Genomic DNA, 20,921 nt, shown 5'->3' with positions numbered 1-20,921 from the left:
GGAGAGCGTTAGAGATGCTGACATTCAGCAGAGAGCAGCAGTGCATTGAGGCAGCTGTGGCAGTAGCCTCCCGTCCTCCCTCCGCTCTCTGCATATCTCCTCTCCTCCCTCCTTCTCTCCCTCTTCCCCTTCCTGTTCTCCTCTTGGCAGACTGACAGGGATGAAAAGCTGGCTGATGATCAAAACACCCCACCCACCATCTCTGCCTGCTGTCCCCCCACCCTCCACATCCCCTCTCTGCCATCACTTTGCCTGACTCTCCACTTCTTTTCCTCTCGTTATTTTCTCCCTCCTCCTCCCCTTTTCGCGCTCTCCTTATTTAGCGCCGTTGCTCCCCTGCTGCTCCAGCTCCCCCAGTCTCTCACTCCGCTCACCTCTCATCTCCTATGAGCTCCCTTTTCCGTTTTCAGTCATCCTCCCTTCATCTGTCCTTATTCCACTCTACCTCATTCCTTCTCATCTTCTCCTCTCTTCTCCTCACCTCCCTTCACCTCAACTCCTACGTGTAAGCGGCAGAAACACGGCGAGAATCAGAGGGAAAAAGAGAGCAAGCCAGGAAGAGATTGTTGTTAGCGGGCTGAGGCAGAGCTGTCATCAGCTGAGGGATCTGAAGGTCTTTGTGTGTGTGTGCGGGTCTGTGCCGAGCCAATTTCAGCTGAGCAGTCTAATCAAAGTGGAGAGGAGACGCACACGCACACACATAAACTGTGCACACCAGCACCCCACCCATGGGTCCCCCCACAGAAATTCTCCTTCTGCCTTTGCGTTCACCTAATGGCTGTAAATAGCACACGCACGTACACACACTGATCCTCCAGCGCTGACATACATGATGCATGCATCTACACCGGTTCATTAGCAGTTTACCTGCAAGCGAACCCTCGTCTACACATGCGGGCGAGAGAGACATGCACAGAGAAAACCAGGAAAAAAAAAAACAACGAACATGAGCAGTTACATCAGAGTGTGTCAGACTGAAAGAAGCAGATAGAAAGAGGAAAAGAAGGGCAACGTGAGACGGGGTGACGCCGTGTGATGGTGAGGCTAAAGGTGTCCATGAATGAGAGACTCCAGGGAGGTAGACAAGGGAATGAAGGCACTCTGTCTTCAAAGAGGTAAAGTAGTTTGAAAAACTGCAAGAAAATAAAAGGATGGTAAAGAACAGAGAGTAAAGCAGCTGGTCTGAGTCCATGGCATGAGGATGGGCAGCTGGCAATTCAGAGAGAAAGATGGAGAGAGTGAGCACAGAGGAGTAAAAGAAGATAGTAAGTGCTCAACCACCAGCAGACAGGCACAATTAGACGGCGCTCCGGCTCGTTCGCAGGGAAGCTGGTTCATCGGTCAGCTCCATCCATCTCTCACTCCCACAGCATCTTCTGCTTTTGTTTTCACTCTGCAGATCTGTACAGAAACACTCTCAATCCTCCACCTGCACTATACTTGCCTGCAGCGTTTGTGTTCTGATTCAGACAGTTACAAACTGAATACAAAAAGGCTGTAAGTGTTCTGCAGCATTGCGAAGGGAAATAGTAAGGCCTCACATCTTTGAAAAGGCACCGTTACCATCTCATTGCTTTTGTGACATATATCGATTTCTCTTCTTTTTTCTTCTGAAGGACCTGTAAGATATTCCAGCGTTCCAACTTCATCACCAAAACCACCATCCCTCCACCGACCCAGCAAGGCAAAATGCTGTCCTAGTATTCCCCTAAAAATCACGGGGCTGACTGATGATGGACAGGCACGCTGGCCAGAGGCTGCACAGAGGTGGAGCTGGGAACGACCCAAACCCTGGAGAGCTGCTCTGCAGAGTACATCTGCTCCCTGAAGCCGGGCCAGAGATGAATTTTCTCTGCGGAGTCCCTGACTGCGAGGCAGAAGACGGTGACGCTGTGTAACAAGAGGACATGCTTTGTCTGGAGCCAAGTGCATATTGGGACTGTTTAAAATGCAGAGCGAGGAGCGTGTGTGTGTGTGTTTTGCCTTCAGATGGGTTGCTATCATCCTCGGACAGCTGGCAGACACTGATTGGACAGAAACATCCCTCTGGCCACCTTGTCTGTAGGCCAACAGGTGCATATGCGCATGCTTGAGAGTGTGTGTATGTGTGTGTGTGTGTGTGTGTGTGTGTGTGTGTGTGTGTGACAGCCGTAGCATTTTCATTCCACAAACACGTTGTCATTGTGTGTTTGTGTGCACATGTCTGAGTGTGAAAAAGCGCATCTCTAATTCAAAATCTCATGCATCAGAGAAAAAAAAAGAAGAAGAAAAAAAAGCAGCAGTCAACCACTGGATGTACTTTCTCAATTTGTGGGTTTGTGTTGAAAACAAGAGATGTTATGACACAAATAAGGAAACTGTACATGATGATGTGCTTTACAGGTTCTAAATATTCCAGTATCCAAGAGTTTAAATAAACCGACGCAGTATTTTAATATAATGCTCTTTGGAGATGTATTTTAATGTGCATTACGACTAAATGACATCATTGCGTCACGCTTGGTATACGTCAGGCTCTGTGTTAAATATATATATATGTATGTATATACATACATGCATGTGTGTGTGTGTGTATATATATGTATACACACACACATATATATATATATATATATATATATATATGAAAAAGGACAAAAATATGAATTCTGTTCAAGAATTTAATTCAACTGTCTGCACATTCATATATGTACAGTAGACGCCACCATTGTCACAGATGAGGGCTCCGAGGATCCAGCAGGGGGGGTCAGGGCATTTTACTTCATCAACTATGTACAGCCCATGAGTATAAACCTCTAAACATTTCAAAAATGTACGATTATGTCACATACCACAGCACGACGATGTGCATTCAAACCAGAATCCATGACACACCTGTCTGTCTGTGTATCTCAAATGTAGCCTCTTTCCACTCTGCCACGCTATGTAACAATACTGTGCAGAGTGCCAGTCGCAGTTCTGATCTTATCAAAAAGGAGACATATTTAAGTATTAAAACAGAAAAAGAAAGTGCAAATACTGCACACCAAACGTTCTCTTTTATGAGGCTCATTATTTAATGGTGTACATAAGTATTTGATGCTGTTTAAATGTAAGATGTGATGTACTAATATAATTGTGTATAGTATTTCCTAGAGATGTTTATTTTCTATAAAATGGAATATGTTATTGCTTATAAAATGTTATTAAAAGAATCCATTGATGAAAAAAAAAACTTTTTGGGAATGTCACTTGTCTTAAGTGGGAGCATGCCATTTTATTGATTTTCATGTCTATTTGTTTGGATTTGATGACACAGCATCACTTTGTTTGAAATGTTTTTTGTAACGCCAATGTGAAATATACCAGCACCTTTCAATGCTGCTATGACCAACGCCTGCTCTTTTTGTCTTCACTGAACACACACTGACACGAGGACACCAGAGACACTATGTGGGTTGAGTGGTTCGGCTCAGTGTGGAGTCAAATCAAAAGTAGTTTATGATTAATAAAAAATGTATCATGTTACAGAAAACATTTTTATATTCTCTACCATGTCTGTTTTACATCTGGCAAGAGTATCTGCCCTTTTACAAAAAGCCCTACTTGCATAATACTCTACTTTTATATGTCTTCTCGCATCACCATTAAGGAAGATGAAATCATCAGAGTAAACACGAACGTCTTCTTTAAAAAAATGATTTAATATTTACATGAAAGAAGGATGAAACCAAAGAACGAGGGAGCGATCAGAGGATGACAGGACACATGACCAACATCTTCAGACACAGCTGCTTCACGATCGTCTCAATTCCAACTTTTTCCTGGGTTTACATTAGTCTCACACTATAAAAACATACTGGTCCGGGGACAAACACACATGCCAAACTTTTTCTTTTCATTTTATTTTGTCCACCTTTTTAAAAAAAAAAAAAAAGTGTGGGAAGGTGGTTCTCCAGAGATATGACACAATAATGACTGAAAGAGCAAGTGTTGCTCGCGATGATGGAGTTAAAAGAAAAATTGAAAATAAACTCATGTTGGACTCTCTTTGGAAAAACATGTTCAATCCATTCAAAAAGAAAAAAAAGAAGAAAAGGGATCAGTAATGTAACGTTCTTCAGCGGTTTGTGTCGTGGTTTGAGCAATACCAGAATCAGGAACTGCTAAGTGCTTTCATATCATTGCTGTATACGTGTCCAACAGCTCCGAAGGTCAACTGACTCCGACTTCACTGATGACCTAATATGCTACCGTTTCGATGCTCATCTGCTGCGGTACAGTAACAAAACTGCTCTAAGGTTACCACATTCAACAGAACTGAGGGGAGAAAATAAGCATTTATCACTCTGCTTATGCAAAATACTGCGTAATCAAAGTGTTTATAGATTATAAATACATTTTAAAATATGTACACAGCAAAACAAATAAGTATAAGAACCTTTATGAAAATAACTTCATAAAGCCATCTTCTTTATCTCAGTGAAAGCAGCCTTACAGGCCTAGTGCAGATAGAAACGCAGGTTTGGGCAGATGGTCTCCTTGTGTATTAAAATCACCAAAGAAACATTATTCCAACAGCATGTCGAGAGGCTTCCCAATGTACCTACCTATGGTCAGACCAAAGAGTCTGGTCGTTTTCTCTCAAAAACAAAGAGGCTGTTCACCTTGCAGCCAATCAGCGCGGTCCGTCACTCCCACGCACCGAGCCCTCCTGCCTGAAGGAAGTGCGTTTCTGCTAGACAGACCGGGTGGGGGTGGGACTACCCTAAGAGAATGCAGGGCAAATCTCTCTTTTATGCTCTTCTCACTCGCACTTCATGGCTAAACATCCACCTCACGGATGTGGGCAGCACCTCTCTGTGGTCAAAGTGTGACACTGCAATTGTTTTCAGAAAAGGGGTCCGGATTGGCAAGAGCAAAACAAGAGAAAAAACCTTTCAATTTTTTGTTCAAAATGTGGACCTTACAAGTGCTTTCTGATTTGGATTTTGGGTTGTAAGAGGGATGATCCATTAAAAAGATCCAACTGGATGTGAATATGTACAGTTATATGCCCGAATTACTCTATATGGTTCTGTGACTGTGGAAACATTTGTTTACCGTCTCTTCGCATGAGATTTTGACTGTCAGAGATGTTTTTATATACAGCGTCCATTGAAGTCTTTCAGCCCCTCCCCCCCTTCTCATCGGTCTAGCTGTTGGTGACGGTGGTGCCGCTGCCCAGTTTTATGATCATTTGCTGGCAGTCGTGGAGGGTTCTCTTGTCTCCCAGTTTCTCCAGCGTGCGGGCTGCGTCGGCCAGCATGCCCATCCTTTGGCCCGGAGCCGAAAGGAAGGAGGGAGGAAGGTAGCGGCACGCCAGCATCACAGCCTCTGCCTGCTCCCGCTGGCCAGGTCGTGTCTCACACTCCTCTGCACACAAAACAAACCATTTTGAGCAAGCCCTTCGACAGCCAATCAAACCTCAACAGATTTGCATATAATTATAGGCGCATTTTATGATTAACAAATGTGTAAAACAGAAGACAATCTAATGGAAATAACTGATGCAATTTAGCTAGAGCTTCTAACACCTCTTGGGCTTAGCATTTAAAGAAGAAATCATGTAAAAAGATGCAGATTGCAACAAATATAAAATCAACAGTAGCGTGACCACATGCAAGCAAACACACACCTGTCTTAGCTCCAGGTGTTGCTCTGCGTCGCAGTGAGCGATCCAGAAGCTGATGGGTTCTGGTTGGACTGGCCCCCGCCATCAGCCTGGCTGTAGCTTCATGGAGGAACAACTGCAAAGAGATGAAGGGGAGAGAGATGAGAGGCAAATGGGAGGAGGAGGGGGAGGCGGAGGGATGAGAGCGAGTGATGATGACTCACACATAATGTTCAGCTCTACCTCAGAGAGACTTTGAAGTTTAGTGAACAGTGCTGTTAAACACTCGCCCCAGGTTGCTGTGTGCGTGTGTGTCTGTGTGCGTGTGTTGTGAGACCTCCAGCTAATTTCTACCCATGCACAGCCTGCAAATACTGTACAATCACATTAAATGCGGTGCATATATATATATACCATGTACATCTCTTCATTTGTACCATCATGTATAGTACTGCTAGCTAATCTGTCTTAATGTCTATCAATCAGAAAAGTTTTTTCAGACAAGAGATGTTTGACATTTTTTGGATTTATCAGTTTGTTAAAAGCAGTTTCATTCAGTCATTCAGACTGCTCACGTCCATGACACACTTGTGAAAATGAAAGAGTGAGTGAGTGCCTAAAGGTTCCTGACACCACAAAGTCTGCAACGCAGGAGCTGCATTGTGCTTAGGGCTGGGCGATATATCGAGATTTTAATATATATCGATACATTTTAAAACGCGATATGGTACGAGACAATATCGTTTATATCGATTATTAAAAAAAAGTTGTTGTTTTTTTTTTATGATTTTGATATAGCTTATTTTGTGACAAATTGACTTGAATGTTTTATTTGAGATTTGCACAAATGTTTTGTTATTTGCACAACTGTCAACCTCAGTGGAAAAGTCTGCCTGTTACTGTCTACATTGTATTAATTGCACAGTGTATTTTAATTTAATTGTTATGCAGGAAAGGCCATATTTGTTTTATTCTATTCAAGAAGCATTTTTATTCTATATATATGCAGGCAGTTTATTTTTATTTCATTTGTTTTATACATTTTGATATTGTGCAGACCTCTGTTAATAAATGTACCTGTGTGACATTTGGCACGAGGCTTTGTATTAAAACTGACTGTTTTTTTAAGGTTTGGCTTAGAAAAAAAATGAAGCTAACAGAGATGCTATGCTATAATGCTTTGGGGGAAACCCCAATTATGGCACAGAAAAAATATCCATATATATCGAGTATCGCCATTCAGTTAGAAAATATCGAGATATGACTTTTGGTCCATATCGCCCAGCCCTAATTGTGCTCATTATCTCTTTTCAGTCGTTTTCAGCATTTGTATCCCATGTTGTGCCGTGATGCCTCAACTCAGAGGGGCTAAGTATAAAAGATTGTTTAGAGTTCCCCCTAACCCCCTCACTACAACTAAACCTAACATAGGACTTTGGTGACCACATCCTTTACAGTTAAAAAGTAGTGAATGGATCTGTTTACGTACTCTTCTCATTGCAGGTTTGAAGGTGTGTGCCAGCTTTCGTAGGGAGCTCAGGTCTTGCTGAAAGCCCTGGAGTTCTGGTGGAGAGGCCTGATGAAGACCTGCAGGGCTGCTAGGACCCACCGTCCCCGGCCCAGCAGGACTCGTCCCTTGTTGCTGCACATGCCAGATATTGGTCCGCATAACCAAAAGTAGATCACAAACCAACAATTCCACAACCTGCGGAGAAATGAACGGGATTAGCATTAGCATATAAATATGACAACATTTTACCGGCACAGAGGTGGTCACTGACTGGGCCAATGAAATGTGACATGTTTGTAATGTTGAGATACCATGTATTACACTTGACATTTTTGCAACCTAAAATCAAGTGCAATGCAAAGGCGGAAATTATATGAACACAAATGTGTAAGGCATGTAATACTGCGTGTGCTGTTAGTGGCCAGCTCTGTGTTGCACTGCAGATACATTGCACTACGATAACACACACATGCAATGCAACTACAATGCACTGCAGCTCTGGCCGTGCACACACCTACAGCGTGAGCTACCTATCCACCAGCATCACCATCTGCTGAATGCCACAGGGTAGGACACTGCAGTATCCCAGAGAGGAGCTGCTGCAGGGGAATCTCTTTCTGCTAAATGACGTAGCGCTGTATTGTGCAATGAAATCGTGCGAATTTATACGCGCCAGTGATTATGCGTATGTGTGAGTAATTTCCTGCGTTTACAATTTTATTCACACGTGCGTGTCATTGGCTCTTTCTGACGCAAATGCTGTCACCTTTTCATAATTCCACACCGGAATAATAAACATCAACTTGACTTGTGTGCACAAATCTGAAGGACCTTGTGGTTTCCTGCGCGTATACCTTGTCTAAACTGGAGTTATGGCAGTGTGGTCCAAGGTTGAGACTGTCTCGGAGGAGGGTGCTGGCCTTGTCAACGTAGCTCAGATTCAGCTGGCAGTTTTCTGGCTTTGAGAGAAGAGTCCTGACTGCCCTGAATGTGTTCAGACAAGCTTTGGGAAGAAGACTCCTGTCAGAACAAGGGGGGGAACCAGACAAAGGACACATGTTAAAGTGACACCACTGTATGAGTGTTTAAAGAACTCAGGTTGGGAATAGCAGAGAAAAGTAATGCAACTCTCTGGAACTGGATGCAGAACTTCCAGTATACACATTTCTAACTTACTCTGAATTCTGCAGACTTCGAGGCAGGTGCTCAACTGTTGGATAGAGCCTCTCCGCAGCAGCATCATCGCCTTGGAGCCAGTTGATGATGACAACGGCAACAGAGGACCACCACTTGGAGTGAGGGTCACAACCTGAAGATTTGGGAAAAACATATTAAAAAATAAATCTAATTAACAGTCAAAGACAAATACCCCTTGCAAATAAAGATGGAAATATCGACATCTTCTAGATTTAACAAGCATGACAAGTGTATATATGAATTGTGATTTCTATCAATCTCTTTCTCCCTCTTTGCACAGTCACAACATGCACCCTGCAAAAGCAGCCATTTTTACAACTGATTTAGAGGGGAAATGTTCGGTTTCACATTGTGAAAGGCACACACACACCGATTTCGAACACCGTGTGAGCAACCTGAACCGCTGCCAAGAAAAATCTCTTATTAAAATCACTGCACAGTCTCACTTCCCTTCCTCTTCTCAAGGTGAGCACAGATTTGACAGTGCTGAAGATAAATGAAGCAATCTAGCAGATGCCTCCCTTTCACCTAGCCGCCTTGCGCTCAGATCAGTGATCAGTGAAGACAAGGGAAAGTAGTGGGAGGGTGAAAGTCAAGTGGAAATCGTGCTACTTTATTACAATAGAGACTAAAATTTACTTTGCCTTGCAATTTCTTATTTAGTGAACATACTAAGATAACCAAACAGCTATGGTAAGTTATAAAGAGAAGAAGGATATGCAATCGCTTCTCTCTATAACAGGAATGAAGTGAGTGGTTCAAATCAACACTTAGGATTTTGAGCTTCTATCTTCTGGTGCTTTTACAGACTATAAACACATTGGTAACATTGAGGACAGCTTTTGTGGTGACCTACCAGTCACTGTAGCCATGTTGGATCCAATCGCGAAGGACTGGGAAGTGGCACCAGCTGCATCCGAAGCGCTGATCAGCAGCTGGAGGTACTCCAAGGCGTCGGCGTATTCCCTGATAGGAAATACGGGCTTAATGGCTGTAATTGTGCCGTAATCACATTTATTCTGAACTCAAAAATCAGCATTACCGACAACCTTGTTATTTTGTTTGTCTCCCATTTGCATTTATATCAGAAAAATAATAGGACACAGAGAATTTGAAAATGTGTGTGATTTTCCTACCCCTTGCCCTGGCTGGGACTCTTCTCCCCCTGGGGCTGCGCGACACAGTACAGAGCCTTTTCCAGGAGGTGTTCTCTGAACGCCTGAGTCACCTGGGCCAGGGGATCCACTGTAAGAGAGCCAACAAATCATTTATTTCACAAATACAAATGCCAGAGTTTGCATAAATAAATTAGGTAACTGGGCTGTAGGGGGCAATGTCATGGGAATTCAACTGAATAAATTAGGAATTATAAAATCTACTATTTAATACTTATTCAAATTTTGCGGTCACTGACCCGTGTTGCCAGCCTGGCTGTAGATGCTCTCTTTCGGTGTGCTGCGAATAGCCCAGTCCCCGTCCACAAAGAAGCGGTGGCCAAGTGGATGACAAAGCCACTGCATGGCTGGAGGAACGCTGCCGCTGGAGGACAGGCACGCCTGCCGGGCACTGCTCAGGAACACTCGCTGGCAGGAGAGACCACGGCCAGGTTTATTACCAACAAAACATGTTTATTAACAATGGAAGGTCAAATATTGTTACTTTTACATGTCACAAGAGTTCTAAATAAGCACCAGCAAAATTTGAGTACTTCTAAGTAATATCTAAATCGAGGCAAAAACACTTAATAAATCGGCGTAAATGAGCGCCATGATGTTTAAGCAAGCAGAAAAAAAGGGACCTACAGAGGTGAAATGCAAGACCCTTGGCAAGCTGGCTTTAACTCGAAGAGCTGCAGAAACGTAAACTTCAGCCAGAGAGGCTACAGGCAGACACGATCCAGCACACTCAGCCAAGTTCACACCACTTAAAGCCATGTGCACCGCTGACAGGTGGTTCCCAGTCAGTTTACCTGTACACAAAGAATATAACATAAACTTTACCCAAATGAGTATCTTAAATCTTCTGTGTGCCAATTAGTCTTTAATACAGTAGCAAATAATGAAAATATGCAAATTTATACAATACATGCATAAAAAAACATACATGTGAAAACAATGCCAACATTGTTATTTTAATCCCTAAGCAAAGTCATAACAGAAAACAGTGACAGAAAGTAGTAACAGAGGTCGAAAAAAGAACCCAAACTACAGCCGTCAAAAAACCATAGTAAAATCGAATTTACTTTAAAAGCCAAGAACTATTTGTTAAAAGCTCCACTTGATGGAAGCAAATTACAGACCAATGAGATAATTTCTGTCTTATAGTTTCATTGAGCAAAATGTGTGAGTTTTACTGTTTGATAGGAACTGAAGTAACATCAGCGTACTTGCTCTTAATGCCCAGGGTTTCAGTCTGCCGACTCTACCTAAATGATTTCATGTAGAAACAGGATTCCTATCACAACCAACCTGTCATGTGTAGCTGATGAAGGCGATGGTAAACCAGGGCTGCGTCACGGCTGCTCTTGCATGCATCCTCCTGCAGGGGGCGGTCAGATCGCAGCCCACCGGCCCTGGCAGCCAACCAGCGGCCAACCCAAAGCCTTTGGAGGCAGAACCTTACAAAACACCAGAGTGCTGCACAGGCTAGGTCCAACTGGGAGGTTGGCAAAGGACGGCCGAGAGCCTTCAGACAAGTCCGTAGGTTGTGGATGGCCTGAGCAAAATCTCCCTGTAAAAGAGATCAGTAATCAGAAAGAATAGGTAAAAGATGCAATACATCTCAATGAGGATCTTCATAGGAAAACGAAATAAAACCCACTCTAGCAAGGTCCAGATCAGCCTGTTTGCGGTGTCTCCAGAACAAGACAGATGATCCAGAGTGTGGTCTGGTTACAGGTTCTCCATAGACCAGCAGTCGAATCAGAACCCCGGATACCAAAACACCATTCAGCAGCCACACCAGTATAGTTGGAAGCATCCAGTCCATCCAGCCCCACGATTCAGCTACAAACAATACACATACTACCATGAAACTGCAAATATTGTAAGTTAACTGCATCATGTCATACAACACGTCACGTGAAATCAGAGCTCTTTATAACCAACTGTAAGTGGAATCACCATAAACGTGATCAACTTCTTTTTTCAGACTTTATGAAGTCCATACCTTCTGCATCCACACCCAGGACGTTCCTGCCTGCGTGACGGGGGACGTCTCCAGCCCCGCCTGCAGAGCCGCTACCAGAGCAGAGCAGAGAAGCCAGAGGGTTGAGGGAGACGAAGAGGAAGGTGAAGGCACACAACGCCATGCGGGAACGATCCAACATGCCGCCAGCACTTCCACCTGCTTCAGATCCGTCCGACGTGCCTATAGTTGGCTGCCGCATCAAAAGTAAGAAAATCAGTATCAATCTGTAATATATTGTAACAAAGGCAGCAAATACATCATTTTATGTGTGGTTAACTGTTGTTGGTGGAATTGTTTGGTGGGGTTTTTTTTTTGATCATTTCAGAGTCAGTCACAGAAAGGGTTTCTAGTTGAAATAGTTTTACTAGGTTTATAGATGCACATGGCTCTGTCTTTACTTCAAACGTTCAGTGTGCTTCCATCTAATCTGTTTCATGCTTCATATACAAAGCAGAAACCACTGGAAATAAATGGGTTGCACCAAAGCTTTTTTGATCTCCACATTGGCTTTATATGCTTTTGATTTGAAAATGCAAATTGACACTATGTTCAGCTGAATAAAAATAGAAGTACACCCTTTTTGGACTTTTGCAAACTGTCCTTGTAACACCCTCCAGATAGATGGGCAGCCACAATTTCTTTTTTAAGATCACTACAAATTTCTTTCCTCCTTGACTTTGTGTTTACACACAAATGAAGATTTCAGACCAACAGACTGACAAGTTGTTTGCTTTAATGCAGGCGCAGGAGTAGCAACAGGATTTGACTGGCAGCACCTGGTACATATAATTATTCTTAAATGCCATCTAAGTAAACACTAAGGGTGTTCTTAATTTCTTCCACACTGCTTCTGCATTTTGTCTTAGTCAAGTGCTGCTATTCATCTTAAGCTGCATTGAGCCAACTTTAACACAGCGTATGACCAGGCTTTTTATTGAGCATTTGTAAAACCCTACAACTTTTCTTTCACACGACTGACTAAACTTAACTAATTAACCAAAGGAAAACCTTACAATAGCGTCTAGGTAATTATATCAATCGATGAATATATCAAAGATGATATTTAATATCTTTCTTCAAGACACTTGAACTGGTTACCCGATGTTTAATGGACGCAGCTATCTAACCTTTTTTTTTTTTTTTTTTTTTTTTTTTTTCGGTCATGACACAAAAAAAAAAATAAATAAAAAAAAAACAAGAATAAAACTGACAACAAGAAAACGTTCAATTGTTCAAAGAAAACATAACAAAAAAGTTTCCAGTATACAAATAAACAAATAACATCTAGACCGAAAAAGGGGTAGGCTGAAGCAAAGCTTATTATTTGCCTACCCTCAAAAAGATTAATTAAATTAATAAAATAAAAGCAAAAAGTAAGAGAAAGACTGCCCGTAAAACAAATTGCCTCTGTAGGGATAACAAACATTCCTCAAAAAATAAAAGATTTTTAAAATAAAGGTGCAGTCTACATGTTACCTTCATCCTTAAAAAATCAAAGCAAATCACCAATTAAATAAATAAATACCCAAATCAACATCAAGCCACTCATTAATTTAATATAAGGAAATCATCCTTCTTTTCAATGTTTTTTTAAATAAAGTTAAAGTTCTACATAATTTCAAATCTATATCTAATTTAATTAAAAAATAAATAAATAAAAAAAAAAATGGACGCAGCTATCTAACCTAAACCCTTATTAAAGACAAATCCTGAAAACCAAGTCATCATGATTTGTGTGCAGCAGATAAGATGTGAGCTGCATACCTTCATGTCCTCCACCATTGGACTATCGGGCTCCGAGTCGCTGCTACAGTGTGAGTAAGAGGTCGGGGAGCCCACATCGGAGGCTGGGGGGGTGGGCAGTTCATTCTTCACCTCCGTGGGTCCATCTACCTCCATGGCAACCAGGTCCTTGAGAGTCTCTGAGCAGAGAAGAAAGGAATGACAAAGAGAGCGGTTTGAGTCAATTAGTGTTCGAAAACATGGAAAGCTTCCACCTGTTTTCCGTTCAGTTCAAGATAACAGTAGCTATGAACAGAGCTTGACATAAAAGGTTAACTACAAAGCAAACTCTTGAGGAATTAAATTGAAAGCCAAGAGGCAATTCCACACAAAAGAAAAAAAAAAAAGGATTAAAGTGCATACTGTTTTTCTGAGCTGCCATTTTAAGGGCCACGTTCTCTTGTTTGAGTTTCTGGTTAGCTTGCTGCAGGTAACGGATGTAGTCAATTGCTTTTCTCAGCACTGCAGACTTGTTGAGCTAAGATTATAAAAAAAAGAGAGCGAGAGAAAGATTTATTGAAAACAAATACTATTAGCATTTATCTTAAGTACAAGTATTTGAATTAAATTGTTCTTGAATCTAATCACAGTTGGCATAAACATCCATACATTTCATACAACATATAAAAAAATGAGAACAGGCAGTGACTTAAATCAGATAATCATCAATAACTCTGAGTCCTACCTTGGCCTCGGTGCCAGCCACCAGGTCTTTAAGCTCCACAATTTTATCATTGATGGAAGAGCGATAACGCTTCTCGATGGCGTTGTGAGCTGTGCGCTTCTCTCCTTTATATGGTTGCCCCATGGTCTTACCAGTGATAGCGATGCGGTTGATAGGCAACTTATCAGCATCCACCATCACTGGTACTGTGGTCAGGATGGTGCCCCCGCCCATAAAGGCCTAGAGAGGGGTGTAGATATAAGATAAGATAATCAAATAAAAAGTATAACCAAAGTGGTAATTCAATCAACCTCAAGCATTATATGACCTTGTATCTAAACTTGGATTTACGTGTGCATACCTGCAGTGAAGTGCTCTGTACTGCGGTGGTCGTGGTGGCCAGGGATGTGGGAGAGGCCATAGTCGTAACCATACACGGGTCGGGCTTTAGAGTTGTGAGGAGGAGGGACTCGGCCTTGATGAACTGGGGCTGCAAAAGCACCTGAGTAACACACACCAGAAGAAAATGCACAAATGTCAGTAAAAGACAAAGAAAGTAGTGTATTGATTGTCCAAGTCCATTCAGGTGCACTCAGGTATCAACTTGACATGCTTACGGGAACTTGCTGTACGTGAGGTGCGATGGCTTGAACTGGAGGGCTTGTTGATGTGGTCAGGATAGGAGAGGCGGTGGTCAGGATAGGAGAGGCGGTGGTCAGGATAGGAGAGGCGGTGGTCAGGATAGGAGAGGCGGTGGTCAGGATAGGAGAGGCGGTGGTCAGCCCATGAAGCTGAGCCTGAATGGCAACTGGCTGGACAGTCGGAGGTGAGGATGACAAACTGGTGGCAGGTGCGCTCACAGTACTGGGACTCCCAACTGGAAAACAAGGATGGCATAGAGATTTTTTTCAGCTTTAATTAAGCATGTACAACTTTATGAAATATTCATTTGAATTATTTACTTTATGCAAATCCACTACAACAAAAAAAAGGTTTCACTTCCACAAGAAAATTCTACAATTATTTTTTTAATTTAGTCAAATCAAACAAAAAAAAAACAATACTGGTTTCCGTCACTATACAGCACAACTACTGTTTTAATAAAATAAATTATACTTTGAAAATAATTCATATAAAAAAGAAACACTACATTAAGTTTAAGTCATGATACAAACTAAAATCAGAAGTTGGAAACATATGGAGAATGCATTTCTTTTTTTAAAGAAGAAATTCTCAGATTTTCTGGGACTTGCATTTCTTTGCAAATAGTATAAACCCAACGTTGCTTGTGTTTTGCTTAACAGCTACACTTAATTTGTTGATATATATATATATATATATATATATATACACACACACACATATACACATACATTTTTGCATTTCAGCTCTGCAAGACATTCCAAAAAATTATGTCAGCAGTAGTTTAATGCAAGCAACAACTTGGAAGGAAGAAAAAAAGTTATTGCAAAAAAGTGATGTCAACAGGCGATTGTAATAATGACTTGGTAGAAAAGCAGTATCAATAAAAAGGCAGAGATTTTGACAGAGCAAAGATGGGTAGAGGATCCCCTCCCTTTCAACAAATACATTATTCATTTGGGAAACCATAAAAACAGAGTCAAAAAGAGCACTTTGAAATTTGTGTGCAACTTCTCTGGGTATTGAAGCATGTAGGCACAATCACAGTGAAAAATATGTACTGTGGTTGAACTTTTTTTTTAAGCAGAATAAATTGATGCCATGTTTCAAAATAAAAGTATAATGCAGAGTGTTACCATCAACATGTCCAAAACTTAGGCTCTATAATGGCATAGGCTTGTATCCATGTCCTTAGCAAAAGGTTATTTACATTTCAGTGATGGTGTCATTAATGCAGAAAAGTAAAAAACATTTTAAGACAACTTGTGCTGCCTTTATGACCACATTTTTTCCAGGGATACCCATGCAGTTTTGAACTGGACAGTACAAAACTGCGATCTGCACACATGACATAGGCATGGTTCAGGAAGAAGGGGGTTTGGGTTCTAACCTCTCCAGCCTGCAGTCCTGAACTGTCCCTGACAGAGAATGTTTGCTGGATTTTTATTTAAAGTTTTAGAAAAACACTGAATGTTTGTACATCTTGAGGGATAGCTTACAAAACAGGAACCATCTTGGGTTCAAATCATCTACAAAAAAAGATAAAGTCAAAGTAAATAAAGGAATGCCTTTTTTTGTATTTTGCATGTTATCCAGACGTGTTCTAATTTGGAGTTATAGTAGCATGTTCTATACTTTATCACTGAACTTTTTAAGGTAGCAAAAAGAAAATAAAAAAACGGTTATCTCTTTAAGTATCTGATAAAGACATTCAATGAGACAACTTGGATTACTTATCAGCTCCAGCTGGGATAAACTTTGCTTTCGCCTCATTTTATCTGGGTTGAGGAATTCTGTCATGTGGTTATAAAGATTTATTGCACCCACAAAATTAAAAAATGAGTAATTTACTACGTCTCTTGTTGTAAAAAATCTCCAACTACTATGAGTCATTAAAGCTTTTCTGTGGCCATAAAAACTTCTTGACCAATTTACTCTGCAACTTACAGTCATGAGCAAACATATACCGGTATATTCATATTGAGTACCGGTACTCTATATATGACATATATGGTTGCATCTACAGAATAAGTATTGTGCAGGCAAAGTCTTTCCGTTTAACTTATAAACTAACATTGCTGAGCAACATTGGCTTGATTACAACTTACAGGTCTCAATGAACAACAATGACATGTTGCATTGTGTCATGTTTTGATTTAATAAAAGTTGAAATACATGAGTAGTCTGTTTGCTAAATCAATATTGATATGTTTTAATGTGTCATGTGCTGTTTTCAATGTATGTATTATTAAATTTGAAGTGGCAAAACTTTCTTTTCACATGACTGTACATATACTATCAGCCAAGGCTGAATGACCTGGTGCACTTGTTGATAAAAGCAATAAATAATTAGAAATGTGTCACTGGGTCCTAGGATTTCAACTATGAGAGAGTACCAGACATGAGAGACACAAATCGTCCGTTAACTTTGCTGGTCTTAGTAATGATAAACAAAACCTGAAGGTTGCTGAACGTGACAGAACTGTTGTCAAGAGTATAACTATAACATTTATTGGACATTAGAACATGCCAAATGGATAACATCTGCTGTATGTATGTAGAACTCGTTTAATCCTACAGAAAATCTAGAAGGCTTTAAATTGTTAGCCATATTTGCCATTTTACACAGAGCCATTCATGCTTACTTTCACAAAAGCACTCACTGATGAAGCACTGAGTACAACTTTGGCGTTATAGACTGCAAATAGCAATATGATGACAAAAATCATTGCTTCTTTTATAGACTTGCAGAGCAAAATGCATGTAGAAAATTAAACAGCAGTTAGATTTTCAACTTTTCCACCTAAGAGATGTCTGGATATTTTAACGTTTAAAGCAGGGGTCGGCAACCCAAAATGTTGAAAGAGCCATATTGGAGCAAAAACACAAAAAACAAATATGTCTGGAGCCGCAAAGAATGAAAAGTCTTGTATAAGCCTTAGAATGAAGGCAAATGGCGAAAGGAGAAATGTTGAGAAAAAAGTCAAAATGTTGAGAAAAAAGTGGAAATGTTGAGGAAATAGTCAAAATGTCAAGAAAAAAGTCGAAATGTCAAGAAAAAAGTGGAAATGTCGAGAAAAAAGTGGAAATGTTGAGAGAAATGTCGAGAAAAAAGTCGAAATGTCGAGAAAAAAGTCAAAATTTCTAGATGTCGAGATCAAAAAGGAAAGGAAAAAGGAAGAAAAAAAAGAGAAAAAAGGAAAAAAGAAGAAAAAAAGGAAAAAAAAAGGTCAAACATTTTTGAAAAAGCTCCAGGAGCCACTAGGGCAGCAATAAAGAGCCACATGCGGCTCTAGAGCCTCGGGTTGCCGACCCCTGGTTTAAAGCGACACTCGTTCCACGATGCACTCATCACTATCGATAGGAACGTACCTGTGTATATAGTTTGACTCTTGAAGTTGTTCCGTGACTGAGGCTGTGTCTGGGGCTGAGCTGGGGTCTGGGGTCCAGGAGGGCTGAACAGCTGCTGCGGCAGAGGGCTGAATGCTGGATTTGGTCCAGGAGAGGACGCTTGGGTAGGGGTAGCCGTACTGACGATGGGTTGGGGCTGTTCCACCTGGGGCTGTCTGACACTCTGAGCCTGCTGTGGGGAGGAAGGCTGCGGTTTCTGCGTAGAACTAGGGGCTACTTGGGCCAGGGGAGACTGCTGGAAGGTGGGCGGCTGGAAGGCCTTGTCTGGGGTGGAGGAGCTACGGGTGATGGGAGGGCCCAGGAGAGCATCCAGATGGGGGTTACTGCTTAGGATTGAAGAAGTAGATGAAGAAGTAGGTGTGGTATTTGCGGCTGGAGGTGAAGCTAAGACGATGGGTTGGGACAAAGCAGGAACCTCTTGGGTGGTAGGGCCCCCCGAATAGGAACTGGGATCAAACAGTCCACCAAACTCCATGTCTTGATTGTTGATAAGCTGGAGCATGTCTGAATAGGAAAAAAAACAGAGAACCACAATTATTGTTACTGACTAAAGAGCAAGGAAAAGTTGAATTTACCTAGATGGTATGACTTTAACCACAAATTGTTATAAACAAGAATTTAGCATTTAACGAGAAACACTTCTCAGTTGGTTGTCATCTTATCAATTACTGAAACAACCTCTTAGTAGTTAACTAGCTTTAATTAATTTTTATTTAAAATGTTGGTTACTAATGCATCAAACTATAAGCATGGTGTTTATGTTCAAAGGAAAGAGGGAAAGAGCACTGAAAATAATTTTTAAAAAGTAATAATATAAAGTAAGTACATAAGGCAAAGATTTTCCTGCAATATAAAACAAAATCTGCAAATTCCTCCCACAACCAGCTAAAGTCAATCTCAAGTTAAAATACAAATAAGCATAAAATGTTCCAACAAACATCCAGATGGAGTTCTGCAGGGAAAAAATAACATTTTGTTGTTGTTTATAATGCTTCTATTTCAACAACAGTCCCACTAAGTAGTTATAATTCTAGATGTATGACTGTGGCAGCTGCAAATGAAAGAAAAAAAAAGAAAAGCTGATACTTTTCAACTTAGTTGTATTTAGATTTCTTACATTCTCAAACAAATGATGGCAAAAAGTAGAATCATAATTGAATAATGAATTGAGTTTGCATCTGAATGGATACATCAACATTTCCTACACAGTAGATATATGTGCAGTTTAAACAACATAGCACCATGTGTGAAAAACTCATTAGAATATATACTGAAACATTTTATATGAGACACATCAAACTGTCTTTCATAGTAATAACTGTAATGATCCTTTTAAACTGATGCAAGAAAATATGATACGCAAAACCAACGAGTTAGTTTATAAAGGACACATGGAAACTTTGCTAATGAAATATGTTGATGAGATGAACTATCTATGTTTGTGAAATGAGAGAAAAGCAGCACTCTGATTTTTAAACGTGTTCTGGATGAGGTGATCGCTCCTGACCAATCAGAGAGCGTCTCTGAGACTCGCTATGCCGATCAGCCAAGACAGGAAAGAGAGTGAACTGCTTTACTTCACTAGAGGTTACTATCGTGCGCCGTAGCAGAAGGTTACAGTCGGTCAGATACAGGCAGCACAGCCGCACAAGACAGGCCCTGCCAAATACTGTTTAAACAGTGGAGCTTATCACATTACACGCTGGAGTGCATCAAGAAAAAACAAATACTGTCTGGTAAAATAACATTAAAAAAAACACAAATTATAGCAATTCTGATAAATATCAAATAATCACCCTCTTTGACAGAAATTACCTTATGAGTGAATGCAAACACATGCATTACTTTGCAACATTATATGTAAACAGATGCTTATTTTTTTTTATCAAAGTGTTTTTATTGATTTTCAAACAGATGCTTATTTTTTACTCAAAAATTAACTAATTTAGAAAAAAAAATTATGTTAATATATATTTGTATTTTGCCCAGATAGAGTTTGTCAGCCTGGTCAACTGAGGCAGCTGAACCTGCTGAGGAGGAATGAACGACAGTAACCCCTGTGTGTGAGGCATGGTGGGGGCGGGCCGCTAGAGGCTGGTTTATGGTTCCGCGTTACACCAACGCAGAGCCTACCGCGTAGGGTGCGCGTCGCCGCGTACCCTACGGCGTAGGCTCTGCGTCGATTTAACGCAGAACCATACTTCAGGCTTAACACTTCCAATACTAGCCGAGCTAAAAAAACTCACTTGGATTTACTGTCTATTAAAAACATAGTTACAACTTCAGATAGTATAAAAACCTATATCTCTCTCTGACATTACTGGGTAATATCACCTCAGCTGGCCTATAAACAGTACCTGTTAGCTACCCTGGCTGTGAAGATGAGGGGGAATAAAACCAGCAAATTGGTCACTGTGCTGTTTAAATTTAAAGTAGGTAGAAATCAGATACATTTAAAACTAAAATGACTGCATAAGACATTGTAAACTTGTAAAAATGTAGCTCTTTGAAGGCGACCACCCTAAACACACCAGCCACAGTTTTATTTTCTTACCATCAATGTCGCTTAAAAGGGCTGTATCAATATCGCTGGGGTCATTGAGCGATAATGTTGCATCCAGATTATCCAACGAGGGATCGTCAAAAGATAGGCGATTCATCTTCACTCTTGTATCTGCTCCTCAGTGTAAACTTGACTTGCTGTCGGATCAATGAGAGGGAAAAACCGGTAGTTATTAACGTCCCTGCATCTGATAAAGAGTCAGATTCCACATCTGCATGAAACAGATAGATGGTTAATTCCAACTTTTAAGTGAAGTGTTCCTAACTACTCAGTCCAGTCTTCATGATCGTGCTGGGAAACTTGTCAAACCAAACCAAACACTGTATCTCAT

At 40.9% G+C, this 20,921-nt stretch overlaps 2 protein-coding genes across 3 annotated transcripts in view; one reads left to right on the top strand and one right to left on the bottom strand.

Moving 5' to 3' along the window:
- LOC133422328 (retinoic acid-induced protein 1) overlaps window positions 1-3,418 on the top strand; it is a 58,932-nt gene extending 55,514 nt beyond the window's left edge. For both annotated transcript variants that reach the window (XM_061712284.1, XM_061712283.1), the window contains one exon: window positions 1,617-3,418. In XM_061712284.1, coding sequence (XP_061568268.1) covers window positions 1,617-1,701 — 85 coding nt within the window. In that variant the 3' untranslated portion in view covers window positions 1,702-3,418. The remainder of the gene's footprint in view (window positions 1-1,616) is intronic.
- Window positions 3,419-3,664: 246 nt separating this feature from the next.
- On the bottom strand, window positions 3,665-20,920 carry srebf1 (sterol regulatory element binding transcription factor 1). The gene is made up of 19 exons (XM_061712285.1): window positions 20,582-20,920; window positions 17,989-18,531; window positions 14,592-14,851; window positions 14,336-14,476; window positions 13,996-14,214; window positions 13,674-13,788; window positions 13,293-13,450; window positions 11,508-11,718; window positions 11,160-11,344; window positions 10,808-11,069; window positions 10,142-10,308; window positions 9,754-9,922; window positions 9,476-9,584; window positions 9,196-9,305; window positions 8,319-8,451; window positions 7,997-8,162; window positions 7,122-7,337; window positions 5,657-5,768; window positions 3,665-5,394 (listed from the first exon to the last, which is right to left on the bottom strand). Exons 1-19 carry the CDS (start codon window positions 20,685-20,687, stop codon window positions 5,174-5,176), a joined length of 3,603 nt encoding a protein of 1,200 aa, XP_061568269.1. The 5' UTR covers window positions 20,688-20,920; the 3' UTR covers window positions 3,665-5,173.
- Between the last annotated feature and the right edge of the window lies 1 nt (window position 20,921).

This window comes from Cololabis saira, chromosome 21 (genome assembly GCF_033807715.1).
Source record: "Cololabis saira isolate AMF1-May2022 chromosome 21, fColSai1.1, whole genome shotgun sequence".
NCBI lineage: Eukaryota > Metazoa > Chordata > Actinopteri > Beloniformes > Belonidae > Cololabis > Cololabis saira.
The sequence above is the reverse complement of the archived record's forward strand: the minus strand, read 5'-3'. Positions and strand labels throughout refer to the sequence as shown.

Coding starts and splice junctions, on each gene's coding strand:
- srebf1 (XM_061712285.1), bottom strand. CDS start 20,687: ATGAATCGCCTATCTTTTGACGATCCCTCGTTGGATAATCTGGATGCA. Junction 11,070..11,159: donor CTGATCTGGACCTTGCTAGA/GTGGGTTTTATT, acceptor TCTCTTTTACAG/GGAGATTTTGCTCAGGCCAT. Junction 5,769..7,121: donor TCAAACCTGCAATGAGAAGA/GTACGTAAACAG, acceptor ATCTCTTTGCAG/TTGTTCCTCCATGAAGCTAC.